General features: G+C 43.4%; 1 protein-coding gene across 1 annotated transcript in view; it reads right to left on the bottom strand.

The window, feature by feature from the left end:
• Positions 1-15,078, bottom strand: part of LOC135506087 (filamin-A-interacting protein 1-like) — a 28,597-nt gene extending 13,519 nt beyond the window's left edge. The window contains exons 1-4 of the mRNA XM_064925502.1: positions 14,452-15,078; positions 2,020-2,295; positions 539-715; positions 81-259 (exon numbers count right to left, since the gene is read on the bottom strand). Coding sequence (XP_064781574.1) covers positions 81-259; positions 539-715; positions 2,020-2,289 — 626 coding nt within the window. The 5' untranslated portion in view covers positions 2,290-2,295; positions 14,452-15,078. The remainder of the gene's footprint in view (positions 1-80; positions 260-538; positions 716-2,019; positions 2,296-14,451) is intronic.
• Positions 15,079-18,339: the final 3,261 nt, after the last annotated feature.

Here is an 18,339-nt window from a genome sequence, read left to right as displayed (position 1 = left end):
TCTGTAGTAAACATGATGTACGTACTCGCATGGAATGAGATAGGAACAGGCAAATCTCACTCACACACACTTCCCCTCACCTCTCCCTCTCCTGTTCCAGTAGGTTGGTGAAGTCATCACTCTTGTTCATGAAGTCGGTGTGTTTGCGTTTCTCATTGTCCAGCTCGTTAACTGTGCGGCGGTGACACTTCTCAGCTAGCAGCAGCTGCTCCAGCATACGCCTATAAGTCTCGCGATGCTTCTCCTCCAGCCGGTCCAACTGATCAACATATTAGAGGGTCTTCAATGACAACCACCATGGTTTCGTCCCAAATGGCACCCTAATACCAAATTAATGAGCTACTTTTGACCAGTGCCCATACCAGGGCCCATAATTGTTTAGAAGTGCAATAGGGAGCCATTTGTCTGACTCATTCATACACTGGTATCTATCCAATATATTCATTAAACATTGACTTGTTAATTAGCACAGCTAATGGCTAGCTACATTTAATCTATATTCATTTTGATATACATTTCTATCGTGGCACTGTCTTACCTCTTGCATGGGCATCTGGTAGACGTCGTCCCCTAGCGTTGAAGTGTTGTTGGTCAGTAGGCTGTCTCTCTGCAGGGCCTGGAGGGGTTTGATGGGGGCAGCTGAGCCGTAATGGGCCTCCAGGGCTTCGGGTTGGGGACGCTCTGACTTCAGCATGTGGATGATGTCCTCTCTGGCCTACAGACACGAGGAGCAGGGGGACACGTTAGGTCACCTAAGAACCATTTAAACAGAGAGACAAAGACAATAACCTTCTTTTTACTTTGATATGCTTTATTCTAGATGACAATAAAACCACTTCAAACTGACAGATGTGGCTTTGTTATTGTGATTAGAGAATGAGTTTTTTAAATTTTTTTAAGTAGTTTATGAGCTGTCAGAATGGTTGGAGAATATCCAGGAGAAACCATATACAATTATTTGGAAGTATGATCATCATATTGACATGACCACAGGGTGGGGCAACTATTGAAAATAAACAGTTGATTTTATGGTTTTTCCAGCACTGTGATCTTAACTCTCCCCACAGGGTGGCGCTGTTCTAGTCAGACCCTTGAGTGTCTCCTTTCATTCAAATGCAATTTTCATAACACAGGCTGTTTCTCAAATGTCACCCTATTCCCTATGTAGTGCACAACTTTTGACCAGAGCCCAAAACTATATAATGTGCCAGTCGGGACACAGTTACACAACAATACCCTTCTTTATCGTCACACCACTGTTCTATCATTAGTCATTTAGATAGTATGAATCATTCTTCAGTGTTGATCAGACATTCAGAGCATGTTGGATTTCAACATGTTCAGGGTTGGATTTAAATATGTTCAGGGTTAGATTTCAACATGTTCAGGGTTGGATTTCAACATGTTCAGGGTTACATTTCAACATACGGTGTAGTAGGAGGGCTGGTTGTTTACCCCAAGTTGCAACTTTGGAAAGTCATCAACACACCTAAACAAATCAGCTGGATGGAGCGAGGGTTGAGGATAGAACAAACAGCAGCAGCAGCCCTCTCTCCCTGGAGGTTTGTTTAGAAGTGGAACTCTAAATGGAACTCTTTAAGCAGCAGGCTTAACACTGGACAGCCCCTAGTGGTCTCTGCTTCTTGCTCAGAGTGGGGCAGGGTTGGAAGGGACCAGAGTTCATGGCCGCTGACACTGAGGTTGACTCCCCAGCAGTGAGCCAGTAGGATGACTCCTGGTTACACTAACATGTCAAGCCTGACACTGATGTTACCACCAGCCAAATATAACCAAAACCACTGACCTCAATGTTAGCAGTTAGCACACAGCAGCACAGTGTGAAGAAACTCTGATTGCATTCCAAATGGCACCCTATTCCCTATATAGTGCACTACTTAATTATTATTTTTTTTTTACCAGAGCACTGTCAAGGGAGTAGGGCGCCATTTGGGACGCAGTAATGTTAGAAGTTACAGTAGCTAGCACACAGCAGCACAGAGTTAGTGGCGAATCTCTCACCTGCACCTCCCCCTCCATGACCCCCAGCAGACGGAGAAAATCCTCCTTAGAGAGTTCCGTCACCCATGCTGCATTCTGTTGTCCTCTGCAGCTCTCTGGGGTTCTCTGGGGCCTTTTCACCTTTCCAGGCTCCACTGTCTGGATCTTCCCCTCCTTCTGTTTCTCTAGTGTGTTCTCCTCCTCTTTGGTGAAGGCTTTGGTGGGCTGGGTAACCCGGTTTATCTGTCTGTCATCTGGGCCCTCCATGGCTGTGCTGCTCCTGGACCGCATTCTCACCTTCAGGGGGAAAACGGACAACAGGGAATTGCACTTTGTCTCTGTTTTTTTTACTTTAAAATGTATGCCAAGCAAAAACCATTATCGCATTTTAACGAACCATATAACTCTATGCACAAGGATTACTTTCAACAATTTCCACAAATTTTACAAAAACTAATTTAGTGAAAGAACTGTGCAGAGCAAATTTTTAGGATGGAATTCTGGTCAAATCTCCCTCTGGGTTTTATGCGACCACGTTTTCCAAAGACTTAAATATCTGCTCAGATTCAATATTCCAAGATGTCTGCAGAAAGAATGGGGTGTCAGCTATGACATTGACACCTTGAGTTTGAAAAAATCTCTTGTTATTGAATTACAGTAAGTGAAGTGGATTTACACCCGGTAATGGAATTCTGGTAACGGAATTACATCATGGAGCCCTGATCTGTATTACACATGAAATGCATAATTGTGCATATTAGTGTCATTCTCCTTAAGTTTTGCAAGTTTTGACATCAGAGAACAGTAAAATAGAGAACAGTATAGTTCAGAACAGTATAGTTCAGTACAGTAGATTATAGTTCAGTAGAGTTTATTACAGTACAATAGACTGTACTATACTCTACTTTTCGTTATTGTACTGTGCTCTATCACTGTGCTGTGCAGTACTGTATTGTACTCTACTGTGGTCTACTCACTGTACTGTACTTTGCTATCCAAACATGTGAAACTTAAGTCTATGATAGGTTTAGTTTTGGTCCCAGACCGGTCCGTCTGTGAATGTTAACATACAGTAAATGGAAAGAGAGCGGGCTCATGGGAGCTGGGAGAGGTGACATTAACTGGAGAGAGAGAGCGAGACGGAGTGGGGGGAGAGAGAGCGAGACAGGGAGGGAGGGAGCGAGTGAGACAGGGAGGGAGGGAGGGAGCGAGCGAGACAGGGAGGGAGGGAGCGAGCGAGACAGGGAGGGAGCGAGCGAGACGGAGAGGGAGCGAGCGAGACGGAGAGGGAGAGAGAACAGTCCATGACTTGGGTGGCTGGAGGCCTTCCTCTGACCCCGCCTGGTATAAACATTTTTGGGCCTTTCTCTGACTGGTATAGAGGTCCTGGATGGCAGGGAGCTCAGCCCCAGTGATGTGATGGGCCTTAAACACTACCCTCTGTACCACCTTGTGGTCCGATGCCAAGCAGTTTCCATACCAAGCGGTGATGCAGCCAGTCAAGAAGCTCTCAGTGGTGTATCTGTAGAACTTTGAGGTTCTGTGGGCTCATGCCAAATCTTTTTAGCCTCCTGAGAGGGAAGAGGCGTTGTCGTGCCCTCTTCATGACTGTGTTGGTGTGTGTGGATCATGATAGATCCTTAGTGATATGGACACCAAGGAACTTGAAGCTCTTGACCAGCTCCACTACTGCCCAGACGATGTGAATGGGGCCAGTAAAAAAGCTTGTACAAGAGAACAAATGTAATTCATGTAATCTCAGTCACGTTTAACTATTTCCTCTGTGATGTCACATACTCTCGCTCACCTCTGAGTGATGCTCCGTGTCATTCCTGCTGAACTCCCAGAGTGCATAGCATTTCATACTGCTCCCCTTTTCTGTTTCTTAAATTGCTGTTATTGATTGTGATTAGGTGTGGGACCCAACCTAGTGAGTGAGAATGGTCTAGAAGAATGTTCTCATGGGAACTTTTAACAACATCTAGAACCAAAAGAATATTATGAGGCAAGTAGCTATAATATCAACTGTGTTCTTCTAACCTGGATAAACTAATATATTCAGTGTGATGTTAATGCATCAAAAAACAGGTGACCTTGAATGGTAGGCTATATAAACCCACACCAATACAGGACTGCCATGACTTTACAGTATTCATGTGTAACTTTAATCTCGTTCACCAGACACCTCCCCGCTATGCTCAATTAGCCTGGGCAGAAGGTTACTGTAATTGTAACTACAGTATATGTAGTGGGTTAGTTACTGCCTTTACTGCTGCTTGGACACTCTGCACTCTGCACTTATAATAAAAGAGAAACAAGAACATTTCCTGGCCAAGCGCTCTTGGCCCCCAACTGTGCCAGCCAAGTCGGATCCATTGTTTCCATTGTCCTACAATCTAGAGAGCCAGAGACAGGCTTTCCATCATCTCACACCAGGGAGCTAGGCTACAGTGGGCCTGGCCTGGCTGGCCTTGTTTGGACATTGATCCGACCAGTGTGTTTGTTGTGTCTCTGTATTTAGACTCTAAGGAATGAGTCAGCTTCAGAAGCATCATTATCTCTGTGTATCAGAGGTGGATCACGCAATATACTCATAACAGTTGGGCGATTTTGATTAAATATGGAAGATAAATAGATGAAAAGTTATGTTTGAATCAAAATAATCAACTCTCATATCGGGAGTCGTGCTTTGGGACAATGCCAGGGATGATGATGATGATGATGATGATGACACATCAACACAAAAGCCCAGGCAGCAGACAGACACAGGGGATCCATAATCTGCGGTGAGGGTGCTCAGGGAAAGAACACGATTAGGCCAATTCATCTGAATGGGGCCAAAGTGCCCCAAGTTCGCACAGTCTCTGATGAAAGAAGTGTGTGACTCAGACTGAGAGAATCTTGTCAGCAAAATAGTAGCAGCTACTTTAGAGCTGGGCGTTAATAGTCGTTGTTTCAGGGGAGATGCCAAGCGTTCCCGCAGGTACAGTCATGGAGCGTCAGTTTGATTTGAACCAAAAATGAAAAAATGTGGAAAGAAAATAAAGCTAAGACAAGCTGTGGGTGACAGCAGGTAGAATATTGCATTGGGGTGTTTACCTAAAGGTTCTGTATCGAATATCTTGAACAGGCTCTGGGGAAAGGGTGGTAATATTTATGATGTTATTCAGAAGTTGCTTCAAACCATATGAAATCACCCACTACAACGTACATGTTCCCCTCTGTCTCATGCCCATCCTTAAATAACAGTGAAGTTAAAACAGAAAATAAAACTACTATTTGCTGTTGGTCACAACTTGTATTCCACTTATAGGGATGTGATCATGCCAGGCTGGTGTCCCCAATTTACACTTACGCTCATGGTACAGCGTACCATTATGTCTGTCCCAAATGGCACCCTATTCCCTACATTGTGCACAACTTTTGGCCAGGGCCCATTGGTAATAGGGTGCCATTTGGGATGCGACCTAGGATCTTAATTTGATCATCCTGTTTTATGAAAACTTCTATTTTAAACTTGTGGTGTATTTGAGGTTTAAAAAGGCATTTTTGTCATTTTCACTTTGCAATTTCAGACTTGATTTCCCCTTAACAAAAATGTCCATGAATTATAATCCACATAATAATTGTAGGATTATTTTCCTGCTGTAGCAAACTGGCTCAAATTAAGATCCTACATTTGTATGTGAATTCTCTGCCCATGAAAAGAGGGAGGTAAGTAAGGGCAAGACCCCTATTTGTGAGCTGGACCTTGGGCTGGGCGGCATGCACAGCTGTCTGCTGGTGAAGTTTTCTGTAAGTATTTATAGTGGACCCCATCCCTCCACTTGTGCAGTGGGACCCAGAAGGGGAAACTCCAAAAGACTATCACTTTATAAGCCATCAGCATTCTAAACAGATGACAATACTTCTACTCCACAGCTGTAGGTCTCACACACACCAGCAACCAATTGTAAATACATCTTCGCTGCTGCTTGTCAGACTGGGTTGCAGTGCTCATATGATCACACAATTGCGAACTCACTAATTCGCTCCTATGATTCTCTGCACATATTTTTCAAGATTTATGCTACATCGTCTAATATTCAAAGACCCCTGCTATTCATAGAAACAAATGGTGGATAATGATAGCACTTCCGGGCTTCACTCGCACTCCTCCATGGGCATGTGGACAGTGCAGTTAATCTGGGAAACAGACTGGCGGTGTGGGCAAGGGAGTTGGCGGTTTGGTTCAAGGCAGTCCTGTTGTCAGACAACTCATTTGAAATCTATGCTTTGGCTAATTTTGTTCCTGTATAGTAGAGGAGGCTGGTCGGGAGGAGCTATAGGAGGACAGGCTCATTGTAATGGCTGGAATGGAATAAATGGCACGGTATCAAATATATGGAAACCACCATTTATTCCATTCCAGCCTTTACAATGAGCCCGTCCTCCTACAGCTCCTTCCACCAGCCTCCTCTGCGGTATTGTTACAGTGTAAGATTTGATACAGTATCTGGTGCAATCATGGCTATTTGTGGACGGTCACCCAGACCAGCCAACTTAGTCCATGTAAAACTAGGTACTAACAGTGTAACATACACACTTGATTTAGGAAGCAGGTGCAGAAGCTGAATTTTTTTTTTTTGAAGGGGGCAATGTAAATAGTCTGGGTAGCCATTTCATTAGCCGTTCAGGAGTCTTATGGCTTGTGGGTATAAGCTATTTAGGAGCCTCTTGGACCTAGACTTGGCTCTCTGGTACCGCTTGCTGTGTGGTAGCAGAGAGAACAGTCTATGACTAGGGTGGCTGGAGTCTTTGACAATTTTTAGGGCCTTCCTCTGACACCGCCTGGTATAGAGGTCCTGGATGGCAGGAAGCTTGGACTCAGTGATGTACTGGGCCGTATGCACTACCCTCTGTAGTGCCTTGTGGTCAAAGGCCAAGCAGTTGCCATACCAGGGAGTGATGCAACCCATAAGGATGCCCTCAATGGTGCAGCTTTAAAACCTTTTGAGGATCTTAGGACCCATGACAAATCTTTTCAGTCTCCTGAGGGGGAATAGGTTTTGTCGTGCCCGTTTCACGCTTGTCTTGGTGTGCTTGGACCATATTAGTTTGTTGGGGATGTGGACGCCAAGGAACTTGAAGCTCTCAAGCTGCTTCACTACAGCCCAGTAGCTGAGAATGGGGGTGTGCTGGGTCCTCCTTTTCCTGCAGCCCACAATCATCTCCTTTGTCTTGATCACGTTGAGGGAGAGGTTGATGTCCTTGCACCACATGGCCATGTCTCTGACCTCCTCCCTATAGGCTGCTTCATCGTTGTCGTTGATCAGACCTACCACTGTTGTCATCAGTAAACTTAATGATGGTGTTGGAGTCGTGCTTGGCCGTGCCGTCATGAGTGAACAGGGAGTAGAGGAGGGAACTGAGCACGCACCCCTGAGGGGCCCCTGTGTTGAGGATCAGCGTAGCGGATATGTTGTTACCTACCCTTACAACCTGGGGGTGGCCCGTCGGGAAGTCCAGGATCCATTTGCAGAGGGATGTGTTTAGACCCAGGGTCCTTAGCTTAGTAATGAGCTTTGAGGGCACTATGGTGTTGAACGCTGAGCTGTAGTCAATGAATAGCATTCTCACATAGGTGTACCTTTAGTCCAGGTGTGAAAGGGCAGTGTGGAGGGTTGGGGCGGTATGCAAATTGGAGTGGGTCTAGGGTTTCTGGGATAATGGTGTTGATGTGAGCATGACCAGATTTAGAAAGCATTTCATGGCTATAGACGTGAGTGCTACGGGTTGGTAGTCATTTAGGCAGGTTACTTTAGTGTTCTTGGGAACAGGAACTATGGTGGTCTGCTTGAAAAATGGTATTGGTATTACAGACTCAGACAGGGAGAGGTTGAAAATGTCAGTGAAGACACTTGCCAGTTGGTCAGTACACGTCCTGGTAATCCGTCTGGCCCTGCAGCCTTGTGAATGTTGACTTGTTTGAAGGTCTTACTCACATCGGCTGCGGAAAACGTGATCACACAGTCGTCCGGAACAGCTGATGCTCTCCGGCATGTTTCAGTGTTACTTGCTTCGAAGCGAGCATAGAACTTATTTAGCTCGTCTGGTAGGCTTGTGTCACTGGGCAGCTCTCGGCTGTGCTTCCCTTTTGTAGTCTGTAATAGCTTGCAAGCCCTGCCACATCCAACAAGCGTCAGAGCCGGTGTAGTACGATTCGATCTTAGTCCTGTATTGATGCTTTGCCTGTTTGATGGTTCTACATAGGGCATAGCAGGATTTCTTATAAGCTTCTGGGTTAGAGTTCTTCTCCTTGAAAGCGGCAGCTCTACCCTTTAGCTCAGTGAGAATGTTGTCTGTAATCCATGGCTTCTGGTTGGGGTATGTATGTACAGTCACTGTGGGGACGACGTCCTTGATGCACTTGTTGATAAAGCCAGTGACTGATGTGGTGTATTCCTCAATGCCATCGGAAGAATCCCGGAACATATTCCAGTCTGTGCTAGCAAAGCAGTCCTGTAGTTTAGCATCTGCTTCATCTGACCACTTGTTATAGACTGAGTCACTGGTGCTTCCTGATTTAATTTTAGCTTGGAATCAGGAGGATAGAATTATGGTCAGATTTGCCAAATGGAGGGCAAGGGAGAGCTTTGTATGCGTCAATGTGTGTGGAGTAAAAGTGATCCAGAGTTTTTTCCACTCTGGTTGCATATTTAACATGCTGGTAGACATTTGGTAAAACGGATTTAAGTTTCTCTGCATTAATGTCCCCGGCTACTAGGAGCACCGCCTCTGGGTGAGCGTTTTCTTTTTGCTTATGGCGGAATAAAGCTCATTGATTGTTGTATTAGTGCTAGCCTCAGTCTGTGGAAGCCTCAGTCTGTGGTGGTATGTAAACAGCTTCAAAAAATACAGATAAACTATCTTGGTAGATAGTGTGGTCTACAGCTTATCATGAGATACTCTACCTCAGGCGAGCAAAACCTCGAGACTTCCTTAGATGTTGTGCACCAGCTGTTGTGTTATACTAGCCACTGGCCTGTCCGTGTTTGCGCCAGAGCCCGTTGAACTTGGAGTCGCAAACCCTGAAATCCCGCCAGCTTCTTCCTCTTGCAACATGTTGCTTAGCAGTAGCTTAGTCCTTGCTCGTTAGCTAGCAAAATAATGATATGCGCTGTTTTATCTCCAACACTGTGCCCTCCCTGCTTTGAAACAGCCTGAATGTATGATTTACTTGGTACCTCCTTCACGTTTATGTGAATTTTAAAACCACTTCTGACACCATGTAGTATGATCTAAAATAAAGATGTGCGACCACGAGGTTCTAGCTCCAGCCTGTTTATTAACCTAACCCTTGCATATCCTACATAGGTACGGATGCCCCCAAGGAACATCCTACTACACCTGCCCCATGTCTTAACAGAGGCTGCTGTTCTGTCCTATCGATGGGGTTTATAACCCGCCAGCTGTATGTTCTTCATGTCGTCGTTCAGCCACGACTCGGTGAAACATAAGATATTACAGTTTTTAATGTCCCGTTGGTAGGATATAACTACTTTCAGTTCGTCCCAAGTCCAGGTGTGCTTAATGATGGGGAGCAGGTGCGCGTAATGATGGTCCCTGGACGGTGGTTAGTAGACCGGCGACATCAAGCACTGAAGAGGGGGAGTGGGAGTAGGCATGACAAACAGGTGCTGGCAGCTGTCCAAATCCTCCCCAGTTGAATTTGTAGCTATTCAAAAAATGCCTTTGAAATGGAATTATATTCAGCCATGCATGTGACTGAAGACTCCCAATGTGACAAAATATTGGAAGAGGTACATTGATTGTGGCGAGAGTTTATTTTGAAGACCTCGAATCCAATCCTGATGCTGTACAGTAACTCTGAGTGAAGGGGAGGAAAAGCAGCTTAACCAGAGTTCGAGGCGTAACTGATCATACACTTGCCACACAGCTTTACTCCTCTGGGAATAATAATGGTGATAATATGCTGCGTCGATTTCACCCCATTTCCAAAAGCTAAATATTATGTTGTGGTCGTCTTGACAACCCTGTATGGGGTACACAGTAGAGAGAGCTGTGTTTAACATCAGAACTTCACACAGCTTTGCACTTTGTTTATCAGATGATTGAGTGAGCTCTCTCTGGGAGTCTGCTTTGCACCATGTTGTATTCATGAGTTCAGCTGCCACTGTCAGTAAGTACCACTGCCAGCTGGGGTTAGGGGGAGGGAACAATCCAAATAAAGCTATCAAAACTAAAACAACGTTACGATAAATCACTTCTAATGAGAACACAGCTCGAAGGGAACCCCCATGACTCTGTGCAGAGATTCTGTACATTTAAAACCCTGGTCACCTCTGGGGAAGACTGATTAGCTACAGCATATTATTATTCAGTCTCCCTCTGTGAGACGCATATCACTGAGAGTTTATAGGTTCAAGAGGAGATCACTCTGTCTTTTTGATGTCACAACTCTCTGTAAATGCAGTGGAAAGCAGTCACTTCCTGAAGTCTCCTACCATCCTAGGACCAAGACAACCGTGTGACCAAAGGTCAGGTGGGGTCACGGGTGACTGAGGGTCCAGACCAGGGTGGTTAAACAAAACTCTGTGAAACTCTGTACAAGAAGGAAAACTGTCTCCATGGGTTCAGACAGACAAAGCTGAGACCAAAGTTATAGACTGTGTAAATAGAACAACATTGTAATCTGGTTATATGCATCTGGTTAGGTTACATATTCCAACAACACCATGTGCTGTGTCAGTTAGTAATGCTATGGTTTGTTATGTGGTATCACACCAAATAAAAATGTCCAGACCACTGATATACATTTTACTAAACCTCTGGGAACAGCTTACCACTGTGTAAATGTAACTCTGCAGACCTCAACACACTACACTGTACAAAGATATAGTCCGCTATTAATATTGAGCGCTTACTGCAGTAAGTGCAGATGTATACAGTGGACTGGGAATAGAATATCACTGGGTCCTGGTCAGGTTCCAATCTGTAGTATTTCCGATCTTAATCTCACTTCCCCCCTGGCCCTAGTCTGAGTCACAGAAGAGACTTCTGTGATTCGTAGAGTAGTATATTTGAGTTGATGATCCACATCCTTTGGCAACATTACATGACAATTATCTGCCACCTTACAAGGGTATGTGAAGTCCGACAATGAGTGAGCAGCAGGGTTCATGGAAAGGCTGGTATAAAATTAGAAATCAGACTCTTGACCAAGTTGTAAGTTCTAAACAACAAGAAGCCGGGTCAGGGGTTTTAGCAGGAATCAGATTGACCATGACTTCCCCTAACATCATCATGCCTCTCCTCTCACAATCCAATTCAATTCCCAGTCAAACAGCAATGAAAATGAATGAGCAAAATGTATGGCATGTTTGTATCTATCTTCGCAAGCCTATGTGCTCATGTCTAATATGTGGCTATGGGTCTAGCAAACTGACATCAGTGGCCAGCTGCAGTCCTCTGTCAAGCTGGCCAGTCTCAAATGCCTTTCTAGTGGAATGACGATGAAGTCACTTCCCTCAAAGCGAGAGACGAAGAGACATCTACGAGGGAGAGTGAAGGGGGGAGAGAGGAAAGTGTGTGAGCAGGGGGATTAATGCTGACTGTGTGTTTTATTCTTTTGGTATTTACAGCCTATTTTCTCCCTAAGCATGAAACACTCAACTATTTGGTTGTCATCAGTTTCCCAGAAAACCCATACTGTCATAACTTCTAAAAGTCAGGACAAATAGGGCGAGGACTAAATTCTTGCAAGAGAAAAAAAAAGACAGCTCACAAAATTGTCTGTAGGACGATTAGACTTATCTTACAGTAAATTTAATATTTTTTCTAAATAACATGCTAATAAGTCTTTATATTAGTAAAGGTGAGTTGAAAGATGTGTTATTCCGAACACAAATTTCAAATGGTCCCTCATTCGGGTGAAAATACACAGTACAGTGGCTCTTACAAAGCTGAATTTAATCAGCTGACCTGCTATAATTTCATTCCCTTTGTTAGGAGCAGTCCAATAGCAAGGGCTGGAAATGATTCTGTGTTGCTTCAGATGCAGCTGTTCGAGCTGATAATGAGTGAAGAATCCAGAGACGCTCTAAATCGCTCTGTGTATGTGCGTGTGTGTGTTTGTGCATGTCTTGGTCCTGCTGTCTATCCCATGTACCTCACCTTCCAATCTTCAGTGTGTAGGCAAGCTGGATGATTTCATGAAGGGTGGGTTGATATGGAATGTTAAATAGCATGGTGGCAATGCATTGCTTCCCTTGATCATTTTCTATGAGGCACACTCTTGAGGGATGTAAAATCACCCACAGCATTTTGCTGACAATGGGTTATTCACTCAAACGATCACATCAGTCATCTCCATTCAACATTCTTGAGATACTTTTTTTTAAGGAAGTGTACATACTGATCTATGGCAGACAAAGATAATATAGTATTATTTCACTGATCTATGGCAGACAGAGATAATATAGTATTATTTCACTGATCTATGGCAGACAGAGATAATATAGTATTATTTCACTGGTCTCTGACAGACAGGGATAATATTAATATTTCATTGTGATATCCTATCAGGTAAGAAGGCAAATGTAATCCATCTCTCTCTAGTCCCTTATTTTGTCGTCATGAGAACAGAGGTGCTGTTGTTATGAAACCAAACATGAGGACCTGCACTGCTGTTTCCATCACTGGAAGATTGCTGAGCTAAATTAGTTAAGTGATCTCATGGTTCACTGTCTTATCACTTGGGCTTTGGCTGCCAGTGAAGTGATGCCACCGACACACAGTAAATCAGATGATTTAGAGACAAGTGCTGCCAGAGAAAGTTACAAGACCACAAGGGAATGCAGAATGACAATCTGAGTTCTAGACAGACTGGAGTAGAGGAGAGACATCCACAGGCAGTCATTTTACGTAACCTTTATTTAACTAGGCAAGTCAGTTAAGAACAAATTCATATTTACAATGACGGCCTACCCCGGCCAAACCTTAACGACGCTGGGCCAATTGTGTGCCGCCCTATGGGACTCCCAATCACGGCCAGTTGTGATACAGCCTGGAATCTAACCAGGGTCTGTAGTGACGCCTATAGCACTGAGATGCAGTGCCTTAGACTGCTGCACCATTCGAGAACCCCCGAGTGTTCATACATAATACCCGTTAACTACAAAACAAACTGACCTATGAGCTGTCTATTACAAATGACAGACATTTTAAACCCCTTGTTCATCCCCCACATAACACACAGGATTTCTGTGTGCAGTTCCTATCACCGATGACAATGATGTGATGACGCAAAGCCACTGAAGCCCTCTCTAATCCGCATGGACTCTAGATCTGATTCAAAATAACTTACAATAAAATCACTGGAAAAAGTTATTAATGAAACGCTCCTTAGAACGCCTAGGGATGAATGGTACCACAGGCTGGCAGAGCCCACATCATACAGTATATGCAATTTAACAGATGCTTTTATCCAAAGCGAATTCCAGTCATGCATGCATACATTGTACATATGCGTGGCGCTGGGAATCAAACCCACAACCGTTGTCGTTGCAAGCGCCATGCTTGACCGACTGAGCCACATGGGACCACTGGCTGACACTGGAGTAACAGAAGGGGTGAGATAGCTCCACTGTTCACTTTGTGCCTTCAAACAGAGGGGGCTCTCATGGAAGAGCTTATCAGAATAAAGCCCTTTGGGTACAGCTATTGTTTTCACCTGGGAAAACGTCTAAGTGGAGAGACAAGATATTATCTGTCCATGTAATGTACTGTATGTCTCCTTAGGTTAAGAAGGAGAGATATTCGTGAACACGAATTACTTCAATTTAACTTGTTCAACTTGTTCTTAGTTCGACTGTTATTCAACTTGAACACGTTTGACATGTTTCAAAGACTTTCACAGTCCTGAGAAAGTTGATCAACCATTGCAGTGGTTGGCAACAGGTGGCCCGTGGGCCAAGAAAACAGCATGCCATCGTTTTTTTGATCATAAAAGATTGAAATCACCAGGAATTCTGCTGAGAGAGAGAGAGAGAGAGAGAGAGAGGGAGCTAAAGCTTTCTTCTGGTAAAATATGTAATCAATGAACCTCTTAATGTACCATTTCCTAAGTTGAGCCTGGACCGGACGTCAGAGAGAGTGGCAACAAAACTAATGTTCTTTACCAACTCACTGATTCACAATGTGTACCACTCTGACCCATTCATGACTGGGTCAACCTCTACACTCATGGGTTAATGGATGTTATCAAGAATGTATCAATACTGAACCATGGACTGAAACAGAAACGACATGTATGTTTAATTCTAAGTAACATCTTATTCATTATAGAGAACTACTGTCTATAAAGTCATTCCCAGTAGACACAAGTCTTTCACGAAGTACAGCAGTGAATGTAGCAATTCATTCCACTTTATGAATGGAATTTTTCCTTACCTGTTCTCAATGGTTCCAAATCACAGGTGACGACAGGTTAAAAAGTGAATATCTGAGTTACTGAGAATCAAGTCACACAGTAAAAACAGTGTCTCCTCAATGTCTCAATGCACTTCAGTTACCTTGACTGTGTGTGTCAAAAAGAGACAGCATGATAAAGCTAGATTTGTCAAAAGATATCCATCCTCTCTCCTGTTACTCTTCTCTTCTACCTTGCTTCTCCTCTTCTCTCCTGTCAAAGTTAGAGGCAATGAAAAGCCGTCTGAAGCTTTGTCCTAACCCAGGGGTTTGGGTCAGCAGAGTCACAGTGAGGCGATGCGTGAGTGAGTGAGTGAGTGAGTGAGTGAGTGAGTGAGTGAGTGAGTGAGTGAATGAGAGACCAGCAGACAAGAGGAGGTGGTCAGAGTTGCTTCAACTGTCACTTTTTGCCACAGTTTTCCCTTCAAATAGAGATATCCAGAGATAGATGGAGAGGAGGGTAGATACTGTAAGTGCATACAGCCTTTGTCAGAAGCCAAGACCCTGCCTTTTCCCCTGTTGTTCCTGGGCAGGAGAGTGTAGAACTCTTGAGTGTAGTGGAGAACTATATTTAACAAGTGTTCTCAGTCACTCATGGCTGTTAGCAGCTGAGCAGATTGAAGGAGGCTTTTCCAAGCCTCTCAGACAGCTGAAATATCCCACTCTGAAGCAGACAGGGGAAGTCCAGCTCAACCACTCCCACCAGAGCAGAGGCAGAGCTCAATCTCTGCCTGGTTAGTCAATGCAGTCATCTTTTCTAAGAAGCAAATGAGAAAATTGCAGATAAATAATATGAGATCACCATTTTGCCTTCAACCATTTAAGCAGGGTTGGGGAGTTACTAATTACATGTAGTCAGTTATATGTCATCTGATTACAAACAAAGTATTGCCCTGTAGTCAGTTACATTACCAGCAAAAATATTGCAATCAGATTAAGAATACTTTTGAAAAACTAGATGATTACTTCTTGGATTACTTGTAAATTCAGGAAGTATGTTTGCATAAAAATGTATTATGACACCTTCCTGCTTTCAAAATGACACCTGAGCGAGTCTGACCTTAAGTCAGAGACCACTATGATGACACACCAAATGATGAGCACAAGTCAGAGACCACTATGATGACACACCAAATGCATTTGATTTAATCTTCATCTAATGCCTCTTAAGGGGAAAGTAATCCAAAAGTAAACAGATTACATTACTGAGTTTGGGTATTCTAAAAGTTATGTTACTGATTACAATTTTGGACAGGTAGTTAGTAACTAACGGATTAGATTTAGAAGGTAACCTACACAACCCTTCAGAAGTTATTTTATTATTTTGTGTAAAAGGTAGTCCAACATCCATTGGTTTGCTCAACAATTTTTCAAAAGAAGGATTAGACTACTGATACTGCACAGGGGCCAAGTTAGCCTTTTCAAACCAAAATAATTTATCGAGAGCCATAAATATGAGAACATTTGTTCCCAATAAAAACAAGTCAAAACATGGCAATATAAATGAAGAGCAGTTATCCACTCCTGTGAGAGTTCTGCTGCCTTAACAAACAGGCTCTGTTGACACCAAAGGGTCATCGGCTTTATTGGGCAGGGGTGTATGACCTTAGTCACGTTGTAATTTACAATGGCCCTTCGCACCGAGCCACTTGAACAACACGTCTTTGTTTCAATTATGGTATTCATGTACCGTAAACATTCACTGTGAGAGAAACTCCAGCCGCATCACCACTCACCATTATATAGAAAATAATAAACTCAACTTGTCGACTCTTTCCAATAAAACTAACTTAAAGCTCAATTAATCAAGTAGTTTCTATAATGACACATGAAAGCTGGAACTTCAGACAGTTGGTAGGTCTCCTTGTTGAAACAACATGGCATCTGAGGTGTGTCCCAAATGGCAACCTATTCCCTATGTAGTGCACTACTTTTTACCAGAGCCCTGTGGAGCCAGGTCAAAAGGTAGAGCACTACATTGGGAATAGGGTGCTAATTGGGACACAGCCCTTTACTTACTGTAATGCTATTCAGTACTTCAGAAACAGATGTATATGTTCACATGGAGGTCCTGCTAACATCTACATGCCCCAATGAAATCATAAAGCTGGTGCGAGAGCCGATGTAGTTGTTTGAAAAGGATCATTCTATATTTTTAGCCCAGAGCTGATGGTGATCCTTACATTGAGATTGAGGTTAACATGAGTCACTTGAGAGACATGGCTGTTAAAGTGACCAAACTGTTTCAAAGTCCAAGTATTTTATTAATCTAGTGGTTGGTGAGAATGGTTATGTGTAGATGACATACTGCTGTTTCCCTACAATTCTATCCATCCTTTTTCATTATTATGTCCACCTTCAATCTTCATTCTGACATGTAGCCTAACAACAGTAACATGACAACTGGAAGTTTATTGTTCATTTATTTTTAGTCTTTCCGGAATATGAAGGGCGAAGGTGCAATCTGCTCATAACCGTGGCTATGGTTACAGTCTTCCTTGCCCTGCTAATGCACAGGGAGCGGAAACCAAACCACTGTTCATTACTAACAATTGAGTCAGGGCCTCTCCTCTCTGCTTCCTAATGCTCTAAGATGGTTATCATGGTCAGGACCTCTCTGTTGGGCAATTCATCTGGGGTTAATCTACAGGATACTCATCCGGTCAGTATCTTCTAAAGTTATTTTTACCAGCTGAATGAAACTGCAGGGTGCATTGAATCAAGCTCGGTCATTCCATCTAGCTAACAACGACATTGGTGTGTTCCATTGGGAGACATGCTACATATAGAATTTGATACGGCCCTCAATAGACCAATCCGAGTCTCCGTGAGATAAATAGGTAAATGAGGCAGCGAGGCAGCTCTCTGTCACATAGCAACCAGACCTATTTTGGGGAAGTGTTTAAATGTGCTTGTTAAATCAAGGTCCATGTAAGGTTTTATGGGCAAGGAAAACCAAAACAACATTGGATACATTGTTCTGAATCCTACCTATTTGGATGAGGTTCAACACTTGTTTTAGATATTAAAACAACTGTTAAACCTCACCCCCCTCACCACCATGGGGATCCAGAGGTTCAAAAATGACATGTTGCCCTGTGTAGATTACATCTATCTATCTTCACAAGAGATTGTTTCAGCGTCTGTAGCATGTCACATTTGGCGAAGGAAAATGTATCAATTTAAGTACACATTTACGTGGTTTGTGTCTGGAAACAGGGGTTCTGTGACTTTCATTAAGGTGGATTCACTGTCCTCTTTAATGCAAAATATAAATACTGCTCTGTTTTGCCGTTTTTTAGGTGAGTGATGCCATGCAAGTCAGTGTAACTAGTGCACCATTATGTGCCAAACAAAATAGTTTCCTATTAAGCTGCAACATAATGTAACATCATCTTTCCTATATGTGTAACGTCTATCTGGTGGGGAGATGGATAGAGTAGTGGAGTTAGATGAGTTTGAGGAAATCACTCATCACCAGTCAGTAGTAAGTGAGATTCATTTATAACACTGAGAGACATTAAACAAGGTGAATGTCTGGACGGCACACGTGAGACCTTACATAATATGTAATTCAGTCCCTGGATAAAATTGACCCCCCCCCCTAAATAGACATTGGTATCTTTAGCCTTACGTATCAAATCCCTCATCTGTGGTACAGGGAACATAGAACCCTTTCAGTTATTATCATACATCAATGTTACAGGCTGTTAGGCTATGAATACATATCATTAATTATATTTCCATAATCAAGTTTTGGTGGAGAACATGGATAGGCTACTTGACCATGTGTCTATACAGTGGAAGGACATGATGTATTAAGCCTATGTTAAGCCTATGCGTTGGAGAAATGCGAGAGCTTGGGACTAT

This window comes from Oncorhynchus masou, chromosome 19 (genome assembly GCF_036934945.1).
Source record: "Oncorhynchus masou masou isolate Uvic2021 chromosome 19, UVic_Omas_1.1, whole genome shotgun sequence".
In the NCBI taxonomy this organism is placed as follows: Eukaryota; Metazoa; Chordata; class Actinopteri; order Salmoniformes; family Salmonidae; genus Oncorhynchus; species Oncorhynchus masou.
The sequence above is the reverse complement of the archived record's forward strand: the minus strand, read 5'-3'. Positions and strand labels throughout refer to the sequence as shown.